The sequence below is a fragment of the Bactrocera dorsalis genome, chromosome 2 (genome assembly GCF_023373825.1).
Source record: "Bactrocera dorsalis isolate Fly_Bdor chromosome 2, ASM2337382v1, whole genome shotgun sequence".
Lineage (NCBI taxonomy): Eukaryota > Metazoa > Arthropoda > Insecta > Diptera > Tephritidae > Bactrocera > Bactrocera dorsalis.
Window position 1 is genome coordinate 56,913,783 of NC_064304.1, and position 27,273 is coordinate 56,941,055.

General features: G+C 36.9%; 2 protein-coding genes across 5 annotated transcripts in view; one reads left to right on the top strand and one right to left on the bottom strand.

The window, feature by feature from the left end:
* Nucleotides 1-1,130, bottom strand: part of LOC125776323 (uncharacterized) — a 213,877-nt gene extending 212,747 nt beyond the window's left edge. For both annotated transcript variants that reach the window (XM_049448051.1, XM_049448052.1), the window contains exon 1: nt 971-1,130. The gene's annotated coding sequence lies outside the window, so the exon portion shown is untranslated. The remainder of the gene's footprint in view (nt 1-970) is intronic.
* Nucleotides 1,131-17,178: 16,048 nt separating this feature from the next.
* Nucleotides 17,179-27,273, top strand: part of LOC105234165 (abnormal spindle-like microcephaly-associated protein homolog) — a 347,510-nt gene continuing 337,415 nt past the window's right edge. For 2 of the 3 annotated variants that reach the window (XM_049448134.1, XM_049448135.1), the window contains exons 1-4: nt 17,179-19,178; nt 19,578-19,843; nt 19,902-20,047; nt 20,103-22,087. In XM_049448134.1, the coding sequence (XP_049304091.1) occupies nt 17,584-18,018 (435 nt within the window). In that variant the 5' untranslated portion in view covers nt 17,179-17,583 and the 3' untranslated portion in view covers nt 18,019-19,178; nt 19,578-19,843; nt 19,902-20,047; nt 20,103-22,087. Of the gene's footprint in view, nt 19,179-19,577; nt 19,844-19,901; nt 20,048-20,102; nt 24,506-27,273 lie in introns of those variants that run through there. The other variant, XM_049448133.1, reaches the window with a different exon arrangement.

The window sequence follows — 27,273 nt, forward strand, 5'->3', positions numbered from 1 at the left end:
ATTTATTTTTGTTAATTTCTTATATTCTAAAGTGTTCGGTTCATATATTTCATTTTTATATATTAAGACAGTATTTTCGTTTAAAAGTACAGTTTCATTTTGGATGTTTGGTAGTGGTTCAAATACAACTTCAGCGAATGTTTCATTTAAAAATTTTGGGGTGCTCAATGTCAAAATTACTAACTTTCTTTATAACGGGTGATTTTTTTGAGGTTAGGATTTTCATGCATTAGTATTTGACAGATCACGTGGGATTTCAGACATGGTGTCAAAGAGAAAGATGCTCAGTATGCTTTGACATTTCATCATGAATAGACTTACTAACGAGCAACGCTTGCAAATCATTGAATTTTATTACCAAAATCAGTGTTCGGTTTTTTTTTTTTTTTTCGGACAAATTTTGTTCAGCGATGAGGCTCATTTCTGGTTGAATGGCTACGTAAATAAGCAAAATTGCCGCATTTGGGGTGAAGAGCAACCAGAAGCCGTTCAAGAACTGCCCATGCATCCCGAAAAATGCACTGTTTGGTGTGGTTTGTACGCTGGTGGAATCATTGGACCGTATTTTTTCAAAGATGCTGTTGGACGCAACGTTACGGTGAATGGCGATCGCTATCGTTCGATGCTAACAAACTTTTTGTTGCCAAAAATGGAAGAACTGAACTTGGTTGACATGTGGTTTCAACAAGATGGCGCTACATGCCACACAGCTCGCGATTCTATGGCCATTTTGAGGGAAAACTTCGGACAACAATTCATCTCAAGAAATGGACCCGTAAGTTGGCCACCAAGATCATGCGATTTAACGCCTTTAGACTATTTTTTGTGGGGCTACGTCAAGTCTAAAGTCTACAGAAATAAGCCAGCAACTATTCCAGCTTTGGAAGACAACATTTCCGAAGAAATTCGGGCTATTCCGGCCGAAATGCCCGAAAAAGTTGCCCAAAATTGGACTTTCCGAATGGACCACCTAAGACGCAGCCGCGGTCAACATTTAAATGAAATTATCTTCAAAAAGTAAATGTCATGAACCAATCTAACATTTCAAATAAAGAACCGATGAGATTTTGCAAATTTTATGCGTTTTTTTTTTAAAAAAAAGTTATCAAGCTCTTAAAAAATCACCCTTTATGTAACGAATACTTTTGTGTGTAGGTAAAATTCTGTTTGGTTAATAAAATTGAATTCTTCAGTTGTCAATATGTCTGATGGAATTATTCCTAGTTTTGAATAAAAAATGACGTGTCCTATTTCATTTACATGGTCTATTAACAAGTTGATATCGTTATTAATCTGAAAAATATTTTCGAGAAAATTTGTTTCGTCTTCTAAATTGAGAATTTTGTTTTGGATTTCGGTTTTAAACTTATTTATATATTTTTGAATAGTTTTCTGTTGTTTGTTAATATGGTTTGTGATATTTAATATTTTGTTCTCTATGGAACTCCACAGATAATTCATTTCGTTTAGGGCGGTCATTGTTTCAGTCTTACTTTTTTCTAGAGTTTGAATTTTGTCCATAATTTCTTTTTCGTCATCACTATCCATTGTCCCTACTACAAATTTAAGTCCTTTCCCTATTGCGTTTATTAGTCCTCGTTTCTGTCTAAAATGAGGAATTAAGTTTTTAATTTTTGTCCTACATATGTCCATGCTTTTGTTAACGCTTCCTAATAGAGGAGTAACATTTGTATATGTGTCCGAAAGTCTATGTACGAGTATATTGTCTTCTAAAATATTTACTGTTTCAGAGTATTGCGTAGTGTTAATAATATGTATTACTCTTAGGTAGTTTTCAATAATTTCCGTGTCCTTCAGTTTAATTGGTATATAACCGTGGTTGTCTGTCAAGTCTTCAATTTCTAAGTATTGTGCTCCTGTGTCGAGTAGCACTGATGCGTAAAGTAATATAAGAAAAATCATCTGAAAAGGTGTTATATTAGGAGTTTTGAGGTATTACGTTATTTAAATTTTGAAATTTTTTATTTCTTTTAATGTGTGATTCTGTTAAAACGTGTTCATTATCTAATCCGGTGACGGTTATTTTTCGAAATTTAGAATGGTTTTTACCTCCTCTGTCATCCTTTAAATAAACAGGGCCTGTCTGAATTTCTACATTTTCGCGTGTTTTGTTGAGTTTATTGATAGCTTTTTCGTTATTCTTTATTATTAGTTCTCTAATTATTTGATATTCGCTTGGGTCTATATTTCCATTTCTAAAATTAATTGGTTTCTTTCCTGTAGTTGAATGGATTGTATTGTTATAAAACATAATTATTTTATATATTTTTTCTTCTGTATTTTCTGTATCTTTATTAGGATCATGTTTTAAAATTCTAATATGTTCATTTATAGTGTTGTGTAACCTCTCTACATCTGAGTTAGATGTATGATTATTATTTGACGTGTAATGTATCTCAATTTCTTGTTCTCTAAGAAATTCCAATAGAGGTAGAGCTTTAAAATCTAGTTCATTATCTACAACCAATTTCTTTATATTTCCTACTATTGAAAAATACTGCGTTAGGGCTAATTTAAATTCTATCCAAGATCTATTTTTAATTTTAATTGCCTGTGCAAATTTCGAGAATTTGTCGATAAACGTTAAAAATAATGTTTTCTATAAACTATAAAAAACATCTACGTGAATAATTTCTCCAGGTTTCTCAGGAGTTTCAGTTATTTTATATTCTTGTTTGATTGGGTGCCTGTCATATTTTCCTTGTTACAAATATCGCAGTTATTTATGTATTGGGTTATTCGTATTCTTAGTTGGGGGTGATAGATTATTGTTTTCAATTCTGCAAAGTTTTAATTTATTCCTCTGTGATTATTTCGTTTGTGTTCTTTTTCAATTTTTCCTGTTAACTGATTTTCATCTGCGATATCTTCTAGTAGCTTTTTACATCTAATGATTTTGATTTGCCTATTTTCATTCAAATATTTCTTGACTGTTTCATTGAAAATATTAAATAAAAATTCCTCTGTAATTAATATGGCATTAGTCTTATTAGGATTAAAATGGTTTTTTATTATGGTGATAAGTGTTTGTTCGTCGAATATTTTTGCAGTTATTGTTTTTCTTTTATTTTTAAAAATATTTTCATTTTTATTTTTAGCTATCCCAATACAGTTTTATTAAAAATTATTGCCGTCGATAGAATTTTATTAGGTAATTAGTTTCTAAAAAGATTTTTTCATTCTGAGTCATCTCGACAGTTTCATCCATTTCAGTATTTTGGGTTTCTTCCTTAATATTTATTTCAACTCTTGATAAGGCATCAGCATTACCATTTAAAACTCCTTTTTTACATTTTATTTCATAATCATATTCTTGTAAGCGAAGTCTCCATCGGACCAATTTAGAATTCGGCTCTTTAATAGAAAATAGCCACGTTAAGGGTCTATGATCCGTTTCTATCAGAAATCGCCTGCCGAACAAATATGGTCTCAATTGTTGAGTAGCCCATACAATTGCTAGTAATTCTTTTTCTATAGTACTATAGTTTTGCTCATGATCATTAAGTGTTCTACTAGCAAAACAAATAGGAGGTCCATCTTGGGACAACACTGCTCCCACTGCGAAGTTGCTTGCATCCGTTTGCAAAACAAACTTTTTATTGAAGTCTGGATATGCCAAGACAGGGGAATTAGTTAATATTTTTTTTAGAGTATCAAAACTTTCTTTATAATCAGGATCCTTAACATCGATTTTAGCGTCTTTCTTTAAATACTTTGTGATTGGTCGTGCAATTTTCGAGTATATTTTGTCTATTATGATTATTAGAATTAAAATTATGTCTGTTTTGAAAATTTGAATTTGGTCTTTGTGAATTAGATTTAATTCTGTTATCATTTTTGTAGTTTTGTTTATTAAAATTTCTATTTCGTGGCTCTTCTTCGATTTGTTTGATCTTGTTGCCATTATATGCGTAGCCTGCTTGGAAAGGAATTTCCATTGCTTCCTCCAGCGTGTTTGGGTTTCTACAAGTCAATATAGTCTTCATTGGCTCGGGAATTTTTCCTTTAAAAATGTTAAGCGCTGATTGGTTTTATTATTTAATCTCCGTAGCTTATCCTTTATTTCATTATAGATGTTGCGTCAAGCGACATATCTACAAATTTATACCTAAAATAAGAATAATAAATGAATTATAAAATATTGAATTATAAAAATTATGAAATATTGAATTGTTATAAATTAAGTTAAGAAAATCTATTATAAAATACTTACCCTAACAATGTTAAATATACTCACCTTAATCTATTACCATAATCTGTTACAAATATTGAACGAAAAGTTGAAGATTATTATACTTACCCCTTATTGATACATATTTATTTTACCACTAGTTTAAGCCGTTAGTTTTAAGATTTAGGCTTAGCAATTAATTTAAGAAATAAAGAACTGCTATTGTATCAGAACCATCGAGTCGAACGCACGCGTCTTAATTTTTATCGTAAATCTCGACAGGCAATTAGGTATTTTTTCACTTTATTCGCGCATTCCCAAGTTTTGTATTATCGCTTCTCAAAAACGCTTGAGATTTTTCATGGCGCCCGAGCAGGGACTTAGTGCGTGATCTAAGAATTTTTTATTTGACTTTCGTTTTCGGTTTAATTAAACATTATCGTTTCTAATTGCCTGTCAATCGTTCGGTTTTCGGTCTTCGATATACATACCTATATATGTATATAATTCATACATATATATAGTGGAAGTGACCTAAATAATAAGAAATAAATAAAGGAAAAATAATCATAAAACATAAAATATAAAACACAAAACAAGAGTGAAAAAAGTGGCGGAAAAGTATTTAATACTTACATATGTACGTGAACACGTGAAGATATAGTGGCAAAATATAAACGCAAATATACATATTTGTGAAAACAAATTAAACCTGAAAAAAAAAAAACAAAGAAATAACAACATCACATACTTATATACAAAGAAAACACAAAGCAAAAACGTGTAGTGCAGTGGTGCCAAAGTACATACAAAACAAAAAATAAATAAAACATAAAAATTAAAGAAGTTTTTAAATAAAAAGATAGAAAAGAGTGAAAGTGTTAAACACAGTGGAAAATATATGTGCATATACGAAAAAAGGCTAAAGAAGAAAAATATATTTAAAAATATATACAGCCATATCTACTTACATATATGTATGTATACAACGTTAAAGTGGAGTGAAGTGACATGTACAGCGGCAAATCTTTAAAAAAAGGAACATAGGAAGTGATAAAATAGAATACCTACATATACATACATACATAAATACGCGTATACGTGACGTGGAGAAGGTGCGGTACAGTGTGTTTCACGTTAATAACACAAAGTGATTTGAAATAGTCTCGGCTAAAAGTAAAAAAAAAAAGAAAAATTAAAATTACATATACATTGTGTAAAAGTGCCGTATGACAAAAAAAACCGTGAAGTGCCGTTAAAAACTACCGCAACCAAATACCGTTTTTTGAGCCGTAAGAGTGAAGTACCACTATTAAATACTTACCGCTTCCAGTGCCGCTACCAAATCCCGTAACTATATAGTGCCGCCAAGTGTCCAATTTTGCTACGTCAACTCTATCACATCGCTGCTACCATCACTTGCTGCTGCATCAGTCGCTGCTACCATTAATCGCTGCTGCCATCATTCGCTGTTATCGCACCGCTGCTGCCATCAAACCGCTGCTGCCTTCGTCGCCGCTGCCATCAAGCTGCTGCTACCATCAACGTCGCTGCCGTCGTGGGAATGAGCTGCCGCTGCATTCTCTGCAAAAGGGACGTAAGCGCCGGCAAACAGCCGACGCACCAGGTAACGAGTGCGGATTATTGAAAGTGGTGCAAACAAACGAAAATTCAAATAAACAACAAAGTGCACACTTTCAGTTTTTGGCTCTCCCTTTTCACTTTATATTATATTGCCTTGTATTTATTATACAAACATATACATATATATATACATATCTTAATATATGCTCAGACATATACGAATTCAAGTGAATAAGGGATTTTGGGATTTGCGGTAGCCCTTTATTTTGAAATAAAGGTGATAAAATTATTAATTGCAAAATTAAATTTTCTCGTTTTTCGCAATTTTTTCGATCCGCGTTTGCAATTATCGGTCGTTTTTTCGCAATTTTTGTCGATTTTCGTTCGGACATTTTCCGATTAAATAACTTTTTTGTGCTATTGCTCATTTTGCGCATTTATCGGTTTGGCTTTCGATACTTGAGAATCGATATTATTTTTTTTCGTTTTTCGTCACCGATTCCAAATATATTTGTTGCCAACTTTTATTGCGATTAGTTTGGCTTTCGTATATTTGGGAATCGACATTTATTTTTCGTTTTCGTTATCGATTCTGGGTAGATCTGTTGCCAACCGTTATAGTCTTTTTTCGGAAATTTAATTTAAACAAGCAAAATGAGCAAGCCAAAGCCAACTCTCGCAAGCCTGTCTCCAAGTAAGGAATTGACGGACTTAAAATCGTTAAGACGTCAAAGAACGGTTGCGAAGAGTAGTATTTTGCGCATTAAAACGGGCCTTCTTGAAAAGACAATGTCTTTAGATCCAATCGAATTGGAATGTCGTCTAGATATATTAAATTCACATAGTGAAAAATTAATGAAGTGCCAATCAAAGATTGAAGAAATTGATGAAGACGACATGGCCCGAGGGGAGTTAGAGGACATAATCGTTGAAACGAAGTCCATAATAAAATCAATTTTAGCGAAAAATAGAACTTCACTTGCCGAAACATCTTTTGTAGCTTCTCACAGCTCAAGGCTCCCTAAAATGAATTTGCCGAAATTCAAGGGAGAATATTCAGAATTTAAAAACTTTATGAGTTTGTTTGAGAGCTTGGTTCATAATGATCCAAATATCCCAGATATTGAAAAATTTAACCATTTGGTTAATTGTCTATCTGGAGAGGCTTTGGGAACAGTTAAAGCGTTTCAGATGTCGGATGAAAATTATCCGAAAGCGTTGGCAAGTCTCAAAAAAGTTTACGATAATAAATGTTTGATATTTTTCAATACAATATCCAAACTTTTTGAGCTGCCAACAATCCCAAAGCCTTCTGCGCCTTCCCTGCGTTCAATGATTGACGAAGTGTCCGCGGTATATGATTCATTGCTATCGCTGGGCGATGAAAAACAAATAACGAACGCAATAATCATACATATTGTAATGACAAAGGTTGACCCTGCCACCCGATCCAAATGGGAAGAAGCGCTGGACTATGACAAACTGCCACTGTGGAAGGACTGTGAAGCCACCCTAAATAGGAGATACCAGCAGCTGTCAGCGGAAGGAGCATCACACTCTAGGACGAAGCCCATACCTACAAGCAGTGCGCATCATGGAAAGCAACAACATATGGATAGGACCAAATCGGCGCTAGTTGCTGCAAATACGAGGCAGCCTCTTTGCCAACAGTGCAAATCGAGGGATCACCATTTGACTGCCTGCCCCACCTTCAAAGCGCTTCCGGTGCAGCAGAGGTTCGAGTTCGTGAAATCGGTGCCCTTATGCATAAATTGTTTGCGTAAGGGTCACACGGTTTCCAAATGCAGAGCGGATCGTTGCCGTATATGCAATCGATCCCATCACTCGCTGTTGCACCAGTATCCAGTGTCCTTCCCCGCTGTACCTCATCCGCAACCATCAACCACACATGCCATGCATACAGCCAGTATGCCGGATCGGGTCATGTTGGCAACAGCAGTAATTCTAGTGAGGACCAGCTGCGGAGATTACCTGCCTGCGAGAGCCTTGCTGGACTCAGGCTCCCAGGTCAACTTTATGACGGAGGACTTGGCACAAAAGTTGCGGATTCGACGTCAGCATAAAACATTAAGTGTAATAGGAATTGGCAATTCCAATACAAAAGTGGGGTCTAAACTAAGCGCGTTTGTCAAGTCGCGGTTAAATAATTTTGAATTTTCGGCGGAATTCTGGGTAATGCGATGCATTTCGGCAAATCATCCAGACCATAACATCAATGTTAATGGCTGGCAAATTCCGCACAATATTGAATTGGCGGACCCAGAATTCCACAAATCTAAAAAAGTGGATATCCTATTGGGTGCTGAAACATTTTTCGATCTTTTGGCTGTTGGTCAAATTAAAAATGGTCCTAACCAACCAACTCTTCAGAAAACCCTTTTAGGATGGATTGTATCTGGCAAATACGCCAGTAATATAAGTTCTCCTCCCAGATTACATAGCACATTATGCCAAGCTGAAGAAGACTTAACGTCAATCGATTCAGTAGTCCAAAAATTTTGGGCTCTAGAAGAATTACCTTCAGAATCAAATGGCATCAAATTCACACCAGAGCAACAACAGTGTGAAAACTTTTTCGTTAATACTACTCAAGTATTGCCTTCAGGACGGCTTCAAGTCAGAATGCCCTTTAAAGCTGACCGTAAGTTACTCGGTCACTCATATGAAACCGCAGTTCGGCGGTTTCAGGCCCTGGAGAGAAGGACATTAAAAGATCCAGAACTTCGCAAAATGTATCTGGACTTTATGAATGAATATAGAGCATTGGGTCACATGAGCCCAACGAACAATAAGATCCCGAGTGAGCCACACTACTTCATTCCGCATCAATGCGTTTTAAGGCCCGAGAGCACAACAACCAAATTACGGGTTGTATTTGATGCTTCGAGTCGATCTTCAACTCAAATAGCGTTGAATGAACTTTTGATGGTAGGTCCAACCATCCAAGAAGAGTTATACTCAACTCTTCTTCGTTTTCGCTTACATAAGTATGCATTAACAGCGGACATTACTAAAATGTACCGTCAAATAATTATGCATGAAGAAGACAGAAATTGTCAGCTTATTGTGTGGAGAGAGCATCCTTCTGAGCAAATTAAAATTTTTCGTCTCAACACCGTAACATACGGCACTGCGCCTGCTCCATTTCTCGCAACACGGTGTTTGCAAATGCTCAGTGATGCCAATACAATGAAATACCCACTCGGTTCATTGGCCATCAAAAGAGACTTTTATGTTGATGATTTATTAACAGGGTCCGAAAGTTTTGAGTCTCTAGATCTTTTGAGAAGTGAGGTAATTAAAATATTAAACTCGGCAGGATTCTCCTTAACGAAGTGGTTTTCGAACCACCCTAAATTTTTCGACAGTGATTGCACTGAAAAGTCATTAAGCTTCAATGACAAAAGTTCCACTAAAACGTTAGGAATCCATTGGTTGCCGAAAGAGGATTTGTTTCGATTTGTTTTAGATGACAATTTTAATGATCTGCGAGCCACTAAACGTAACATATTGTCAGTTTCTGCTCGCCTTTTCGATCCTCTTGGATTACTAGCCCCACTAGTTACCAAAGCAAAAATCTTATTGCAAGAGCTTTGGATCCAAAAACTAGATTGGGATGAGTCGATTCCATTGCGCCTTGACACTAGCTGGCAGAACTTTAAAGCCAACCTAATGCAGCTCTCATCTATAAGCATTCCTCGTTACGTAAACGTTGAGTCGAGTGCCATCTGCCAAATACATGGCTTCTCCGACGCCTCAATAAGGGCGTACGGATGCTGCATATACATACGAAGCCAATCTGCTAGTGGTATTAAATGCATGCTGCTTACTGCAAAGTCTAGAGTGGCTCCGCTGAAGACCAAATCTCTTCCGCGTCTTGAGCTCTCGGCAGCACATCTTCTTTCGAAATTATGGTCAAGAGTAGCGCCTATGTTGAGTCGACATTTCGAAAATATTACATTTTGGACAGACTCTGAAATCGTTTTACATTGGATTAAAACACATCCATCTTCACTACAAACCTTCGTCGCAAACAGAGTGTCCGAAATCCAAGAGTTGACTGAAAAAGTACATTGGCGACATGTGCCAACGAAACAAAATCCTGCGGATCAAGTGTCTCGGGGTTGTAACGTGGATGAATTGAATAATTCAATATGGTTTGGCGGTCCACAGTTCCTCCTAGAAGACCCTGCATTATGGCCAATTAATAACCACTTCCAGCTCTCACCAGAAGACGAAGCATTAGAGAAGAAGAAAACCACATTTACATTAATTTCGACTGCTGAGAAAAATTCAATATTGGACCTCATTGAAAAATTCTCTTCTCATAAAAAATTGCTTCGTGTGGTCGCATATATATTACGATGGATCAGGCGACCACCAAATTCCTCCAGGGGCCAAGATCTGACTTCAGAAGAGCTAAACTTGAGCTTTCTAAAAATTGCACAGGTGGTCCAACATTCAGAATTTTCGGATGTTATTCAAAAATTGCATAAAGGCACCACCCTACCCGCAAACTTGCAAAAACTCAACCCGTTTTTGCACGAGTACTCGGATAAGTCGCTATCGTTCAAACTAATCCGAGTAGGAGGTCGCTTATTAAATGCACCTCTCCCATACGATGCCAAATTTCCGCTTTTATTAAATAAAAGTTCGCACTTCGTTATAACGTATTTACGGTTCCTGCATATTCGAAATCACCACGCTGGGGCTAAAGCGTTGGTTGCGCTTCTTCGAGAACGCATATGGCTAATTAATGCCCGAGAAGCTTGCAGTAGAACCGTAAGAAACTGTGTACATTGTTTTCATTACAAGCCGAAGTTGCAAAACCAAATAATGGGAAATTTGCCAGCCGAAAGACTTCGAGCACTACGGCCCTTTCTTATATGTGGCGTAGATTTTTGTGGTCCGATATACACAACTCTAAAAATACGCGGTCGACCACCCGTAAAAACATACATTGCAGTTTTCGTTTGCTTTACGTCCAAAGCAGTACATTTAGAATTAGTTTCAGACCTATCAACTAATTCATTTATTCTCGCCCTAAAAAGGTTCATTGGACGCCGAGGAATCCCGACGAAGATATTCAGCGACAACGCCACCAATTTCGTCGGCGCCGATCGCAAGCTGCGAGAATTGAAGGAGGCGTTTCTGGCAATGGGTCCAGAACTGCAGAGATTCGCAGCAGACGAAGGGTGCAGCTTCACCTTTATACCACCGCGGGCGCCGCACTTCGGCGGGTTATGGGAAGCCGCGGTGAAGTCCGCCAAGCATCACGTCGTTCGCGTAATCGGCAACGCGCTACTGACCGCAGAGGAATTGTCAACCCTACTGGCAGAAGTGGAGGCCATCCTCAATTCTCGGCCCCTAACACCGTTGAGCCAGGACCCCAACGACGGCGAGGCACTAACCCCAGCGCATCTACTAATAGGATGCTCCCTGCGGGCTTTACCCCCAGAGAAGGTGCCAGTGGATCCGGTTCGTTGTTGCGAGAGATGGCAACTTGTTTGCTCTCTCAAGCAACAGTTTTGGCGACAGTGGTCCAAAACATATCTGACGGGCCTTCAGGAACGCAACAAGTGGCTGCACCCCACTCGCAATCTGCAGCTCAAAGACCTCGTCCTCGTTCACGAGGACAACGTGCCGCCACAGCAGTGGGTACTCGGCCGCGTCGTCGCCACCGTCGAAGGGCAAGACGGCAAGGTGCGAGTCGCAGACGTGGCGACTAAGGCGGGCACAATTAAGCGTCCCATTCACAAGCTGGCCTTGCTTCCAATGGAGGTTGAAGGAAATTGATCCTGTCAAGGTGGCCGGTGTTGCGTCAAGCGACATATCTACAAATTTATACCTAAAATAAGAATAATAAATGAATTATAAAATATTGAATTATAAAAATTATGAAATATTGAATTGTTATAAATTAAGTTAAGAAAATCTATTATAAAATACTTACCCTAACAATGTTAAATATACTCACCTTAATCTATTACCATAATCTGTTACAAATATTGAACGAAAAGTTGAAGATTATTATACTTACCCCTTATTGATACATATTTATTTTACCACTAGTTTAAGCCGTTAGTTTTAAGATTTAGGCTTAGCAATTAATTTAAGAAATAAAGAACTGCTATTGTATCAGAACCATCGAGTCGAACGCACGCGTCTTAATTTTTATCGTAAATCTCGACAGGCAATTAGGTATTTTTTCACTTTATTCGCGCATTCCCAAGTTTTGTATTATCGCTTCTCAAAAACGCTTGAGATTTCTCAATAGAATTCTGTCGTGTTTGTTCTGAATACTACTGCTCTCATATTATCATAAAGTTCTTCTACGCTCAATTTTTCTGCAAAATTATTTATAAGGACATTTTTAATGTCCGCCCACGACTGTACATGAAAATTTGTTTCTATTATTTCCCTAGCTCTACCTTGTAACCTACTTTTTATTATATCAGAGAAGAGAAGTTGGGACATTTGGTCATATTGCGTTAGTAAGGGGTGTATTCTATCTATAAGAGTAATAAAGTTGTAAAGGTCATGTCGTTGTCCGTTAAATTCAGGTAATGTTTTGAGGTATTTGATAGGGTCAAGGGTAATAGTTAGAAGGTGCTTGGGTCATGATTAAAAATAAAATGAATTTATATATGTAACACTTAAAATTTCACTTTGCAATTTCGCTTAATAATCTTAATGGTTCTCTCTTTTTTTTTTGTTATTCAAAATGATTTTTTTTTTGTAACAATAACTTTGTAAAACTTATACTTATAAGATATATGCAAATAACTCACTTTATGCGCAGGATTTTTCGTAAATGTTGTCTTCTTCTTGTAAGGATTTCGTGCCAATAACTCACTTTATGCATGATTTTTCGTAAATGTTGACTTCTTCTTGTAGGGATTTCGTGCCAATAACTCACTTTATGCGCAGGATTTTTCGTAAATGTTGTCTTCTTCTTGTAGGAATTTCGTGCAAATAATTCACTTTATGCAGGATTCTTCGTAAGTGTTGTCTTCTTCTTGTAGGAATTTCGTACAAATAACTCACTTTATGCAGGATTCTTCGTAAATGTTGTCTTCTTCTTCTAAGAATTTCGTGCAAATAACTCACTTTATGCAGGATTCTTTTTTTGTCGATTGTTGGTTTGTTCACTAAGATTTTTGTTTTTTTTTAATTCTTTAAGGAGTTTTTTTTGTTTTTGTAAAAAAAAAAAATTTTTTTTTATGTGGTACGCGTTAATTATTGAAATAAAAAAAGTCCTTGATTCTTCAAAGATACTTTTCCGCGTATCCCATCCTCGTCGCCAATTAAAACATTTATTTAAATATTTATATTTATTTCCAAGACTATGTAACTCTTACTTATTGGGTCAAAGAATATGATTGAACTAGTTTACAAAAATTCTTAATCTTAAATACCAAATCAATAGTAAAGACAGAAAGCAAAATACAATTAAAATTCCAAAGAATTCTTATCAGCAAAATCAATAAGTGCAACGCCTCTTAAAAATGTCGATCGTACATACATACATACTTGAAACAAAGCGGAAATGCACTTAAAATTCTTTAGAATTTTGGTTACAAATATTGTCAATGCAATTTTGACTATTTTATAAACAAATGAATAAAATTAAAGAGTTCGATGCCTCTTATGCACAATTAAGTGGAAAACAATAAAGGAGCTTAGTTTATTTTAATTTATGTATTAATGGCGTAAGTATGTTTAAGTGTACATGTATGTATGTATGTAAACAGACATACATGTATGCTTATATTAGTATTTTGTGTGATGGTGAAGTGGATATCATAACTGTTAATTTGTTTGTGTTAATTTGTGCAACGCCTTCTTCTTGCTGGAACAAAACGCTACTGAAGGGGGTACGTTGTACGATCGACAAAAGCAAAAAGAAACAAGTAAGGAAGAGATAAGTTCAGGAATCGAAGAAAGGGATAATTTAAGATGTAAAACGTCAACCTGAGGATCGAAATCCAAGCAATTTTATATACTAAACTATGTATATATAACTCATATGCTGACAGACACATAAGGTTTGATAGAAAACCAAAAATCATTATATATAGTATATGGAAAAAAAATAATCATATAAATAAAGTCAGTTGGATATTCGAAAATCATGATATTAGTTATATGGGGGGTGATTCAAGTTTTCGCTCAAATTTATTTATTTTTGGCACAAAGATGCACTGTTATGAATAAAACAAGCTGGCTCATTTTCATGAAGATAACTCACATATTGGCCGATGTTTGCGGTACAAAGTCACCAGGTATTTAGATTATCTTCATATCAAATATATGGGGACTAAGGGAAGTATTGGTCCGATTCAACCCATTTTTGTAATACAGACATACCATTGTCAGAGAAGTACTATCCCTGTGATTCAATAATATATCTCAGACATTGATCGATATTCTCTAACAAACGTCATCTGTAGATACCGGGGTCTAAGTATTCGGTACCTAGGGGCGTGGGCAGTTTTTGTTGAATTTGAAAAATTTTTGGTCATAAGGTGGTATACACTAAGGGTATTATTCGTGCAAAGTTGTATTCCGTTATATTATTTGCTTCTTGATATGTGTACTGGAAACTGAAAGAATCAAAAAGAATTTAAAATTGTGCCATGTGAGAAGAAAGCGTGGTTATTGTCCGATTTCGCTTATTTTACAACGTGACATAAGAATATGAAAAAAATGCCACGTACCAAATTTTAACGAAATCAGTCAGTCGAAATTCCCCAAAAAGTGGGCGGTGCCACGCCAATTGTCCAGTTTTCACACCGGCTCCCATAAAGCTTTCTCATACTATCTTGACAGTAATGACAGTGACGACTTTGGTTGTTGTAGCTAAAGCGGCGGGATATGCACATTAAACTTATTAGATGGTGGAGCCACGCCAACTTTTACAAAATTTTTCTCTTACAGGTGCCCTTTCCTAGATCCCCTCTGGCAAATATGAGTTTTATACCTTAATCAGGTGATTAGTTATGGCAATTTATATTTATAATACTCTGTTGCAACTGGTTGCAAGAGTTGAAGAGCTGCAACTAGGGTTGGCAAGCTTAAGGCCAACAAATCACCTGGCACGGACGGGACGGCTGCAGAGCGGCCGGCAGTACTACTAAATATGTACAACGCCTGCCTTGAAGCCGGAATATTCTCACTCACTATGCATGCTTCACACAGCGGGAAAGCGGGCTTCTTAAATCCAGACTCCAAACGGCTATCAGTAATGCTGGAGGACTTTCCCCAAGGCAAACACGGCTTCAGATCCGGCAGATCAACTCTAGGAGCTATAAAATACGTCATTGAGAGTGTGGAAGCCGCACAGCGCAGATGGAAAAGAATAATGTTGCTGGCTACTTTAGATGTCTGAAACGAATTCAACAGCGCTAAATGGGTGGATATGATCGATGCTTGGGAAAAAAACCTTAAGATCACCTACTACCTCAGAGCTGGCCCGCAGGTACCCTAGCAACAAAAAACTGCTGTACCAAACTAGAGAGAGATCATGACTGATAGCGGTCATGTCAGAAGCACAAGGATCCATGCTAGTCCAAGACTTGTGGAACACGACGAAATATTAAAACTTGAAATGCCAGACGAATCTTATTTAATTGACCACGCGGATGACATTGCAGCAGTAATTACAGCAAGAGACACAGAAGAAGCACGAAGAAGGCTTAATCAGGAAGCTTAGCTCGACTCACACAACCCCCAGCTCTCTACGAAAAAAACACTACTACTACTGCTAACAAATAATCACATAAGTATGTACCTCTCGAGATAAGCATGCAACCGACTGCGGATATTCTTAGGACACAAAAAGTAATAAACTACGTAGACGTAAGACTGGACCCTAGACTAACCTTCTGGGTAATAATGATGCACGTCGCAGGAAAGGCAGCGAAGATCACTTCCCAACTGAGCCGACTAATGGCCAACATAGTAGGCCCCGCCAAGAAAAGAGAAAGCTCCTAATTTCGATGACAATCTTCCTTTTCTTCTTTACTGGCTTGGTCCACCGCTTACGCGATTATAGCCGAGTTAACAACAGCGCCCCAGTCGTTTCTTCTTTTCGCAGGGTTGCACCAATTGGAGATTCCAAGCGAAGCCAGGGCTTTCTTCACCTGGTCTTTCCAACGGAGTGGAGGTCTTCCTCTTCCTCTGCTTGCCCCGGCGGGTATTGAGCCGAGTACTTTCAGAGTTGGAGTGTTTTCGTCCATATCTATGACATGACTATATCAATGTCGTCGTATATCTCATGTAGTGTTTGCTGAGGTGAGACGTGCTTAAAAGGGAAAACCGGCGTAAAGTAGTGGCCAGAGTGCAATTCTCCGCAGCCCTCATAGTTGCATAAGCCTACCGTACAGTATTAAGCGATACAATATTAGTTATAAGCGGCAATGCCCCAATTAACGTTCTAGCATACGAAAGGAAGAAGCTGTGGGAGCTAAAGAAAACATCCGACAATAACAATAGCGCAATAGAACAGAAAAAAAAGCACAATATCAACATGGCAACAAAGGCGATTTTTACACATTCCAACAATTATCCGGTTACGGATGCTTCAAAAGTACACAGAATGGGAAAAGTCGAAGAGCCGTCATACCTATACAACGACGCGACAGAAGATGAAGCTGCGCAGCGATATTGGCCACCGTAGACGACCTGGTTTGCCCAATAAACGTGTATAATTTAATCAGTGTAATGCTGGAGATTGAAGCAAACTGGGGATTATCAAGAAATTCGCCACAATCTTGCTACTCAGCAAAAAACGAGACCTGCGTTAGTATAAATCTCTCAATGCGAAAAATTGAACGCCACCCTTAAGTAATGCAAATGTCGTTCCAGAGTGAGCATACCGTTGCTGTGATGAACGCACGGAAGGCATTTTTCACAACTTCATATTTTTTATTATTCTTAAACGAAATCGGAATTTTCGTTACTTTATTGCAAACCAATAAAATACTTAATTTTCTAGTTTTCATCCTTATTTTGTAGTTTAGGTCACAATATGTGTACATGAAGCAATATGCAAGGGGTAACCCGTTTTATTTTAAGCTAGTTTCTCTTTTCACCATGTAAGAGATTATAGATTCAAATTTATTGATGTTATTTAAAATAGCTTGCTTTTTTGTAAAACGGAATCGAGTAATTTTTCGATTTCTTACTATCTAATACTAAAATATAAATACATCACTTTTGTTAAATAACGCTAATACATGCATAATATTGTGTACATGAGAGTAGTGTAACCAGGTTGTCCTGCACAGTGTACACCTCTTCCTACAGTAACTATAAGTAGGAACCGTCATAAGTGTCATTCTAATTTTATTTATACATATTTATATCTTTGTATATATACATATGCATGTATATAAATATATTGTGTGTAAAAACAAGCGAGAATACATATTTATTTTTGATTCCAATTGGTGTGATATGTGACTACCTCTTAGTGGGCAGAGCAGTCATTGCATCATTCACAGAATTCAATTAAAGCAATGTGGTCGATTCCTCACTGAAGAAAACAGAGTGAAAAATAGTTTCGTTTGTTGTTTCTGAGTATTTAGCAGTTTAAACAAGTTCGCTTGAAATATACAAGAAAAAAGACGTGGGACAAATTTACTTTCATTATTTCTTCAAAATAGATGTGATCATATCATCTATGTAATTGTATTTCGTTGCTCGGTTGTATAAGTGATTTTTGCGCGCTTTCAAATTGAAAAAATAAAAAATAGTGTTATAAAAACATATAGTAGTTCAAAATGCATATTCATCCAAGTTCGTCTGAATCTAATTTTGGCCAACTAATTCAGAGGGAAGAAACCGCAGCCATCAAAATACAAGCTGGATTTCGTGGCTACCGCGTAAGAAAGCAGATGCAAAATCAATCACAAATCAATGCACCGAATTGCTATATACAGGAAAGACAGCAGCAGATGTCGGATCCATTGCATATAAATATAGGAAATAGCACAACATTACAAAATATTAACACAACCGCAAATAAAAAAAGTTCTAAATTAGAAGTAGAAATAACTACAAAGGAAGATCAATGCGCTACCAAAATACAAGCAAGTGTACGTGGTTTTTTGGTGCGAAAAAAACAGAAAATTGCAATGGATGCGGCAACAAAAATACAAGCAGGCTTCCGAGGTTTCAAAGCGCGGAAAGAAGCACAACACTTGAAACAAAAATAAAATTAACCTAGTGTAATAACATAAGGAGCGCTAGTTACCTGTAAAATTGACATGTATATGCTATTTTAATTATCTCAATATACTTGTTCTGAATTTTTCTTAAACGCTCTTAGGAAAAAATATTTATTCTTAATCTGAGCATAAAACATAATTGTTCTGACCGTAGAATATTCAGTGCTTTCTACGCTGTTAGTGATTTGTTTGCTTTTCATTCACTTAATTGATGTATTTGTTGCTAATAATGCCAAAAAAAGTTGTTATTGAAGTATTTCATTTATAAGCATAAATATACAGAATTCTATGCAGGTATAGTATAAGCTAAAGCATTCATTTGTGAATCTACATATGTACATATGTATGTACTATGTTGTGCAAATGAATTAATAGAATGTCTGTATCTTCCAATTAGGCGGTCTTTAGAAATTAGAAATCATTTATACAAATCCAAAGGCTTACAATTAATTTTCCGCCTTATCATAATTTCGTGTTTACAAAAATTATAAATCATCAAAATACTAATATTTTGCTATTGGCAGAATCAAAATAAGTTTGTGAACTTTTAGGAATATTTCTAATTACTAACAACATTAAGCCCTTAAAACATTATGAATGCTTATATGTCAGTATGAATAGTTGTTAAGTTTGGCCACACCGCAATAATATTGCATTTATCTAATGTAAATCTAATTCTTTATTCATACATATATAAGATAATAAATTATAATGGTAACTGTTGAATTAATTGTTTTGAATAAAAGATGTGTATGTACATACCCAGCAGATTTAAAAGCGAGATCTCCTGAAAGGAGGAATGAAGGAGTCCTCCTATTGACCTCTTTTAGGAACAGTAAGGGAGATTTTTTAATTTTGTACTTATATTGTGTTTTTTTTTATTTTTTATTTTAGTGTTGACCTCCTTTTGTCATCTTTTAGGAGCAAAAAAGGAGATTTTATACTTCTATTGTGATTTTTTTTACTTCATTTTAGTATTGATCTCCTTTTGTCCTCCTTTAGGAGCAATAAAGAAGAGTTTTTAATTTTTCGTAGCTTAAAAATCGTACTTTTGATTCAAAAATTACAATTTAACAGGAAATAATAACTGTTAATTTTTGTCTTCAAGCAATTGTTCATTTCAACTGTGCTTTTGGAAGCGTGCAGACGTAAGTGTTTTATATCTATTGAGTATTAAATATTTTAAATTGATAATTAAATGTACTCTAAAAGGCATTTAAAACGCCTAGTGAATAAAAAATTAAATAATTTATATAAAAAACAAAATAATAATACACAAAATGAAAATGATGTGGAAAGTGTTAATGAAGTTGAAAGTGATACAGGCTCTAAAGAAGTTTTTGAAGAAGTTGAAAGTGGTACAGGCTCGAAAGAAGTGATAGAAGATTTTTGTTTGCCAGCTGAATCACCTTCAAAACAGTTAGCCATTTGGGCAATTGAAAATCGAAAAACAAGGGCCGCATGTAATAGTCTTCTTACAATTTTAAAATCACAAAATTTAAATGTGCCTATATCAAAAAATAAGCTCTTATAATCTTTCCAACCAGATGATACTAATGTAATAGCCATGCCGCCTGGAGAAAATATCAACGCGTCCACCAATAATTCCCGAAACACCTCCTCCTGGCAGAAAAACATGGAACAAAGAATACGGAAGCTAAAGGACATATCGGGGCAGAACACTATACTCCTGGAGCGGATTATTGATATATTGCAACCGAAGAAGATTGAATTAATGATATTTCCTATTAAAAACATGAATGATTTAGCATCTACAGAGTCCTTGCTTTTGAATAAACCTGAAGCAGAAATTGTGAGTATGATAAAATACATTTGATAAGATGTTACTAAACAGTTTGAGTTTATTATAGGTGGCGTATCTGAAGCAAAAATTTTCAAAGAGACCCCTATAAAAATTTTGGATGAAATGATTGCGGAGTCCATGCTCTTAAAAGTGAATTGGGATGGAGCCAACAAAAAAGTTGCATTAATGAATTATGCATTAAATTTCTTTACGGTAATACATAATTTCAATTCATGTCATCTATTTTTTTAACAAGTTTAATTTTTAGAGGCCTTAAAAGATGATTACTCATACCCTGATTTTGAGGCAAAGATCAAAAAGGCGTTTCAGAATGTTAGGCTCAGTTCTACAGGAACACTTACAATATAAAAACAAATAATAGATTTCATGTACATTCATTTAATTAAAAATCTTTAATAAAAACTAAAATTATAAAAATTTGTTTTTGTTAAAATAATTGCAGGTTGAAAATAATATAGGATTTATCACAGAGATCTCCTATATCAGTAATCACAGAGATCTCCTTTAAGCTTAGTACGCAGCTCTCAAGAAACGTAAAAACTTCATATAAAAAAACGCTTAAGAAACGGTCCAGAAACGTTCCTGCGATAAAGTTACTTGTGCTAGTACGCAGCTCTTAAGAAAGCTAGTACTAATTTTTAATACTTTTTTTCAATAAAATGTGAATATGGCAAACCTGGTTTTGCGAAGAAACATCAAATCATCAATTGTTTCTTGCAGGAAATTCGAAGTAATCGTCAAATTCATCCTAAATCAGTTGAAATCATTATTATAAAGTATGTTCCATTTTGAAATGTTGTATAAAACCAACCAATCATCAACAACATTCCTTAAATCTCAATGAAAATATTTGTGTTACCATACACATACATACATGCATACATACGCACAAAGTTTGTTTACTTTGTTTATTCTCTCTTGCTCTTCTAATGTGGATCATTCACAATGCGTAACGAGCTGTCAAAATTACGTGAGAAATAATGTATTTTTGTTCTTGAGCAATTACTTGAGAGCTGCGTACCAACCTTTAGGAGTAATCATAGAGATTTCCTATAGCAGTAATCATAGAGATCTCCATTAGGAGGTTTAAAGGAGTACTCGCGTTCCAATGACATGCAATGTTAAAAGCGAGTATACAATTTTACGTGTATTTACACACGAGTATTAGAAGTAATAGGGAGTATAGGATATTTCCTAAAGGATTAATCCAGGAGGTCTCAAATGATTATCCTAAAATCTGCTGGGTATGTACGCATTTACAAACATTATTGAACATGGACAGATTTAAATTTAAATGGAAAGACAGACCGTTACTTTAAAGAGAATATACTGTGTACATTACTAAGATTTCATGCAACTGCCTTGTCAAGAAACAAAATAGTTCGTATACTCAAACGACTTTTTATAAGTCAGAAATATGACATTTTCCCTACTCAGTGGATATTAAAAACCTATTGATTATAAGTTATATATAAAGGATTTACAGTGATAAATATTACATAAATTAACAGCGAAAGCCTTCTTAATTTTGATTGATTTTCAGTCGAAGTTTCATTGGTATTGCCAACATAAAAAATAAAAAGTTACAAATAATTAAACAGCTAAATATTTGTAAAAGAAAAGTAAAATAATTCAATACAGTTATTGCTCATTAAAAGGTGGGAATTAGTTTTGATTTATATTGCGCTAACCAGAGTGGCGGATTAAACCAGCGCGGGGCTTGTAGCAAATTCTGTCAATTGGCCCTTAGGGTACTAACTAAAACAAAATTGTTACAAATAAACCTTTCTGGATTTATTGTAGGCAAATTTATCCCCTACATAGGGTTGTGCGCTGCGTTTGGGACCCGCCACGTAAAAAAACAACACCAGCGAATAGTAACAACCAGCTTCGGATGAGAGACCCCGCTTTTGATGACGACCATGGAAAACGAAATAAGGACTACGAATTGAGGGCATGCACCTGGAATGTCCGGTCTCTTAATTAGGAAGGTGCTGCTGCCCAGCTGGTTGATGTCCTCGTAAAAACAAAGCCTGACATCACCGCCGTCCAAGAAATGCGATGGACGGGACAAGGACAGAGACAAGTAGGTCCTTGTGGCATTTACTACAGTGGCAATATAAAGGAGCGCAAGTTTGGTGTGGTATTCGTGGTGGGAGAGAGACTTCGTCGCCGAGTACTATCATTCACTCCGGAGAATGAACGTCTAGCCACAATCCGCATCAAAGCGAGGTTCTTCAACATATCGCTGATTTGCGCCCGCGCCCCGACGGAAGAGAAGGACGATGTGACCAAAGATGACTTTTATGAGCGCTTGGAGCTCGCTTATGAGAGCTGCCGCCGCCACGAAGTCAAAATCGTGCTTGGCGACTTTAACGCCAGGGTGGGCAAAGAAGGTATCTTTGGCACTACGGTCGGTAAATTATGCCTCCACGAGGAAACATCCCCAAATGGGTTGAGGCTGATCGACTTCGCCGGGGCCCGATATATGGCTATCTGTAGTACTAGATTCCAGCATAAGAAGATTCATCAAGCTACTTGGCTGTCTCCGGATCCAAAAACCACCAACCAGATCGATCATGTTGTGATAGACGGAAGACACGTCTCCAGTGTTTTAGATGTGCGTGCACTCCGAGGTCCTAACATCGACTCGAACCACTATCTTGTTGCAGCTAAGATTCGCACCCGGCTCTGTGCAGCAAAAAACGCACGCCAACAAACAACGAAGGGTCGACGTCGAGAAGCTGCATTCACAACAGACAGCAGAACGATTTTCTACTCGGCTTGCACTCCTGCTCTCTGAGAGCACTTGTCAACAACTTGGTATAAGGGAACTGTGGGACGGCATTTCAAACTCTTTACGTACAGCTGCAACCGAAACCATTGGTTTTCGGAAAGTGCAAAAGAACAGCTGGTACGACGAGGAGGGCCGTGTCGCAGCGGAGAGAAAACAGGCAGCCTACCTCCCAACGTTACGATCGACCACAACACGTGCGGGATGGGATAGATACCGAGAGTTGAAAAGGGAAGCGAGACGCATTTTCAGACAGAAAACGAAAGAGGCCGAAATGCGTGAGTTCGAAGAGCTTGATAAGCTGGCCGACAGAGGTAATGCTCGAAAATTCTACGAAAAAATGCGGCGGCTTACAGAAGGTTTCGAGACCGGAGCATACTCATGTAGAACCCCCCAGCCAGCGATGCCCAGAGCATACTTAAATTATGGAGGGAACACTTCTCCAGCCTGCTGAATGGCAAAGAATGCACAACGCCTGGAGAAGGCGAACCCGATTCCCCAATCGATGACGATGGAGCAGACGTTCCATTGCCCGACCATGAAGAAGTTCGAATAGCAATTACCCGCCTGAAGAACAACAAAGCGGCGGGGGCCGACGGATTGCCAGCCGAGCTATTAAAACACGGCGGCGAAGAACTGATAAGGAGCATGCATCAGCTTCTTTGTAAAATATGGTCGAACGAAAGCATGCCCAACGATTGAAATTCAAGTGTGCTATGCCCAATCCATAAAAAAGGAGACCCCACAATCTGCGCCAACTACCGTAGAATTAGCCTCCTTAATATCGCATATAAGGTTCTATCGAGCGTATTGTGTGAAAGATTAAAGCCCACCGTCAACAAACTGATTGGACCTTATCAGTGTGGCTTTAAACCTGGTAAATCAACAACTGACCAGATATTCACCATGCGCCAAATCTTGGAAAAGACCCGTGAAAGGGGAATCGACACACACCACCTCTTCGCCGATTTCAAAGCTGCTTTCGACAGTACGAAAAGGAGCTGCCTTTATGCCGAAATGTCGGAATTTGGTATCCCCGCAAAACTAATACGGCTGTGTAAGCTGACGTTGAGCAGCACCAAAAGCTCCGTCAGGATCGGGAAGGACTTCCCCGAGCCGTTGGATACCAAACGAGGTTTCAGACAAGGCGACTCCCTATCGTGCGATTTCTTCAATCTGCTGCTGGAGAAAATAGTTCGAGCTGCAGAACTTAATCGAACAGGTACAATTTTTTATAAGAGTGTGCAGCTGCTAGCATATGCCGATGATATTGATATCATCGGTCTCAACACTCGCGCCGTTAGTTCTGCTTTCTGCAGACTGAATAAGGAAGCAAAACAAATGGGTCTGGCTGTGAACGAGGGCGAGGGCCATGATAAGAGTGCTGAGAGGTTGCCAATAGTTGTTTCACGAATGAACCATAACCAACTTCTTGCAGTTTCAAAACTGCCAAATTCAACGGGCAAAGAACAAGCAATAGCAGTATATAATGCGTTGGAGGAGTGGAATGTATCGGAGAAAGTGCAGGCATTATATGGAGGATGAACATTGCCGTGAAAGCATTAACGATGTAATCGATGACATTGCAGATTTTGCGGCACATCAATTAAAAAAAAGTCTAGTTAGACAAGACTATCGAGAGCTTTTAGAATTGACATTAATCTTCTTGGATATAAAAAGCGATACACGAATCCGACTTCGTCCTCCAGGAGCAATGCATCAAGCCAGATGGATGGCACGCGCTATTTACTGTTTAAAAATATTCCTGTTCCGAGCTCAATATCCTATGCAAGAAGAACAAAAAGCACAGAGGAAGCAGCCGCTTTAGCCTTTTTTGATGACAGACTATCAGTATAGACAAAAGTCAAAATGGTCAGTGCTCTTAAAAAACCCGGCAGATGCGATGGATGCAAAAAACTAATTCTAAGTTCACAAGACATGGGACAATTGTTAGGTATAATATGAGAATAATACTCTTAAATTTTTATTTTATTCTTAAATTGTTGTCTTACAGACGAGACCATGGAGCATTTCATATCTTCCAACAGTCTCAAATTGTTTTCAAGGCTGCAGATAGATACCAGCTTCTTGGATTTCAACCCAGAAACATGGCAGATGCAGGCTTCATATATGGATGGCAAAAAAATAATAATCTCTCTAAAAGTAGTTAACGACACTGCAGAAAGAGCCGTAAAACTAATGCAAGATTACCATGGATTGCTAACCAAAAATGAAAGTGATTGGAGTTATATTTTGCAATGCATACAAGAACATAGGAAAATGTATCCGAATTGTTCAAAACAAATTTTTAAAAGTTGTAAATAATTATAATTTTCTGTAATGTATCATACATAATTCAGCGAATGTACCATTGGGATGTGAGTGACGTGCAATTAACAATACAATTTTCTATCGGCACTATAAGGCGTGGTCCGAGAGGCGTGAAATTTTCGTAGATTCATTTTCTTATCAAGTCTCAACTATTTTCAGCTTTCGTGATAAAAATTTCGAATAAAAATTTTTAACGAACAGGCTAACATACATACATATGTACATACATTCATAATAACAAATGTCGCACGCATCTTTCGCATCTCCATTGTCACGACCAACCAATGGCCGAAAATGGCGATTTGTCAAAGAATCAAGTGCTAAACACATTGAGCGCGACAGACTGTTCTGTCAAATATTAAAATACACACGTTCTTATGGACACAGTTATGTAGTTGTGCAGCTGCCTCAATAACTGTGTCCCTAAGAACGTGTGTATTCTAATATTTGACAGATGTCGTTTGCAGTCTGTCGCGCTCATTGTGTTCAGCACTTGTGTGATGAAAGAAACTCCAAGCTGTGCCGAAAAAAATAAACGAATGGCCGCCGATTGTCACCGCTTCCCTTGCCGCTGTAAAAGCTTTGCCTACAAATGTGAGTAAATATGTATGTATGTATACGTATGAGCGTGAATACATATCGACGCAGATTTTAGCGAGTCACGGAAAAATATTTTAGAATGGACAAATATTATAAATCGACAACTGCGTTGTTGCCACTTTTCTCTCTTCTTTCTGTGAAGAAGCATCAGAAAGTTGTTCAATTTATGATTTTTAGCTTTTGCCATCGTCGCGAAAAGACGCTTGTTGGCAAAGGCATGCTCGGGGAGATGTTACGGCCTCTGTTTTTATGAATGAAGCAAGGTCGCTTGCGGAGTTTGCGCCTGCGTTTATGAATGAAATCGTTTTTGTTGTAAAATGTATTACATTTGTTCTTCGCCAATTTGGCTGCCATATTGACTTGTGATGCTTCTGCTATTTAGACGATTGTTGTTTTTGTAGAACAATGTTTCACTTTTTTGTTGGTGACATATTCATATGTGTACGCATATATATGTTTGTATGCTTGTGCATTATTTGTTAGGCCATGTATACAAATATATGTACATATAAGTATATATGAATGTATGAACATGCAGATCAATGCGCGCACATGTAATATATTGATAAGTGATAAAATCATGATTTGAATTTCTGAACGCGCACATGCGTACTCGTATACATGCATTCATATGAGCATGTGCAGATACATAAAATTAATATGATAGAAGATGTACATACATATATACATATGTATGTATATATTGTTGTGATAAATTTAATTTCTATTAGCAAGAAATATAATACAAAAATATTTATAGTATAGTATATTATGTAAAAATCAAATAAGATTATGAAATATGCTAGTCCAAATTGACTATAAATATTATTATGTATTCATACAAAATTACAATCATATCATAATTATTTTTACATGCCAATATGGAAATGCCGGCAGCAAAACGCAAAAGCATGCATATTTGCATACATTGCGATTCCCAAGTTGAAGGCAACAATTGAAGCATGAAAATATCACAATTCTGTTGTTGGGAGTATCATAAGGAGCATGCATACATGCATATATTTACTTCTCTTCATATTCTCTGTTTGAGTATGTGAGAGAACTGTTAAAAATGTTAACATTTCACATCGTAAGGTGCACATCAAGGTGCAAATTGAATTCTGTATGATGTTCGATTGGACGGCTAACAGAACTTATAAGATTTTGGAACGGAATTCACCATTCTCGCTGCTATTTAGCAGAAATGAGCGCGTTCAATGGCAGAAATATTTGTAAAACGACTGAATTCATGCGAGAATGAGTAAAGAGAAATGATATGAAGAAAAATATACAAAGTCACACAAAGAATGTAAAGAAGCATTCTCTGTATCACATATGCGTGATTATCATGTATCATATGAACCATTTTTTTCAGAAAAATTGTTGCGCTGGTAAAACAAAACAGAAGACAATGAATAATTTTTTGAGAAACAATACAACCAACGCTACGAGCAAGAGTGATAACAGTAGCAACATCTATGCCGCTCTGATGAGTAGCGGACCTAAGGTAAAAAATTATGGAAATAGCAGGGAGCTAGATATAAGCTCCTCTCAGGAACACCAAGTTCGGATATAGACCCCTTTAAACGCGCACCGAGGCTAGGTAGATCGCCCGCAAACGCGCTGAGTGTCGAAAAGTCGGCGAGGGCAAAATCGTCACCACCAGCCTTCCAAGATAGCACACCACAGGCTA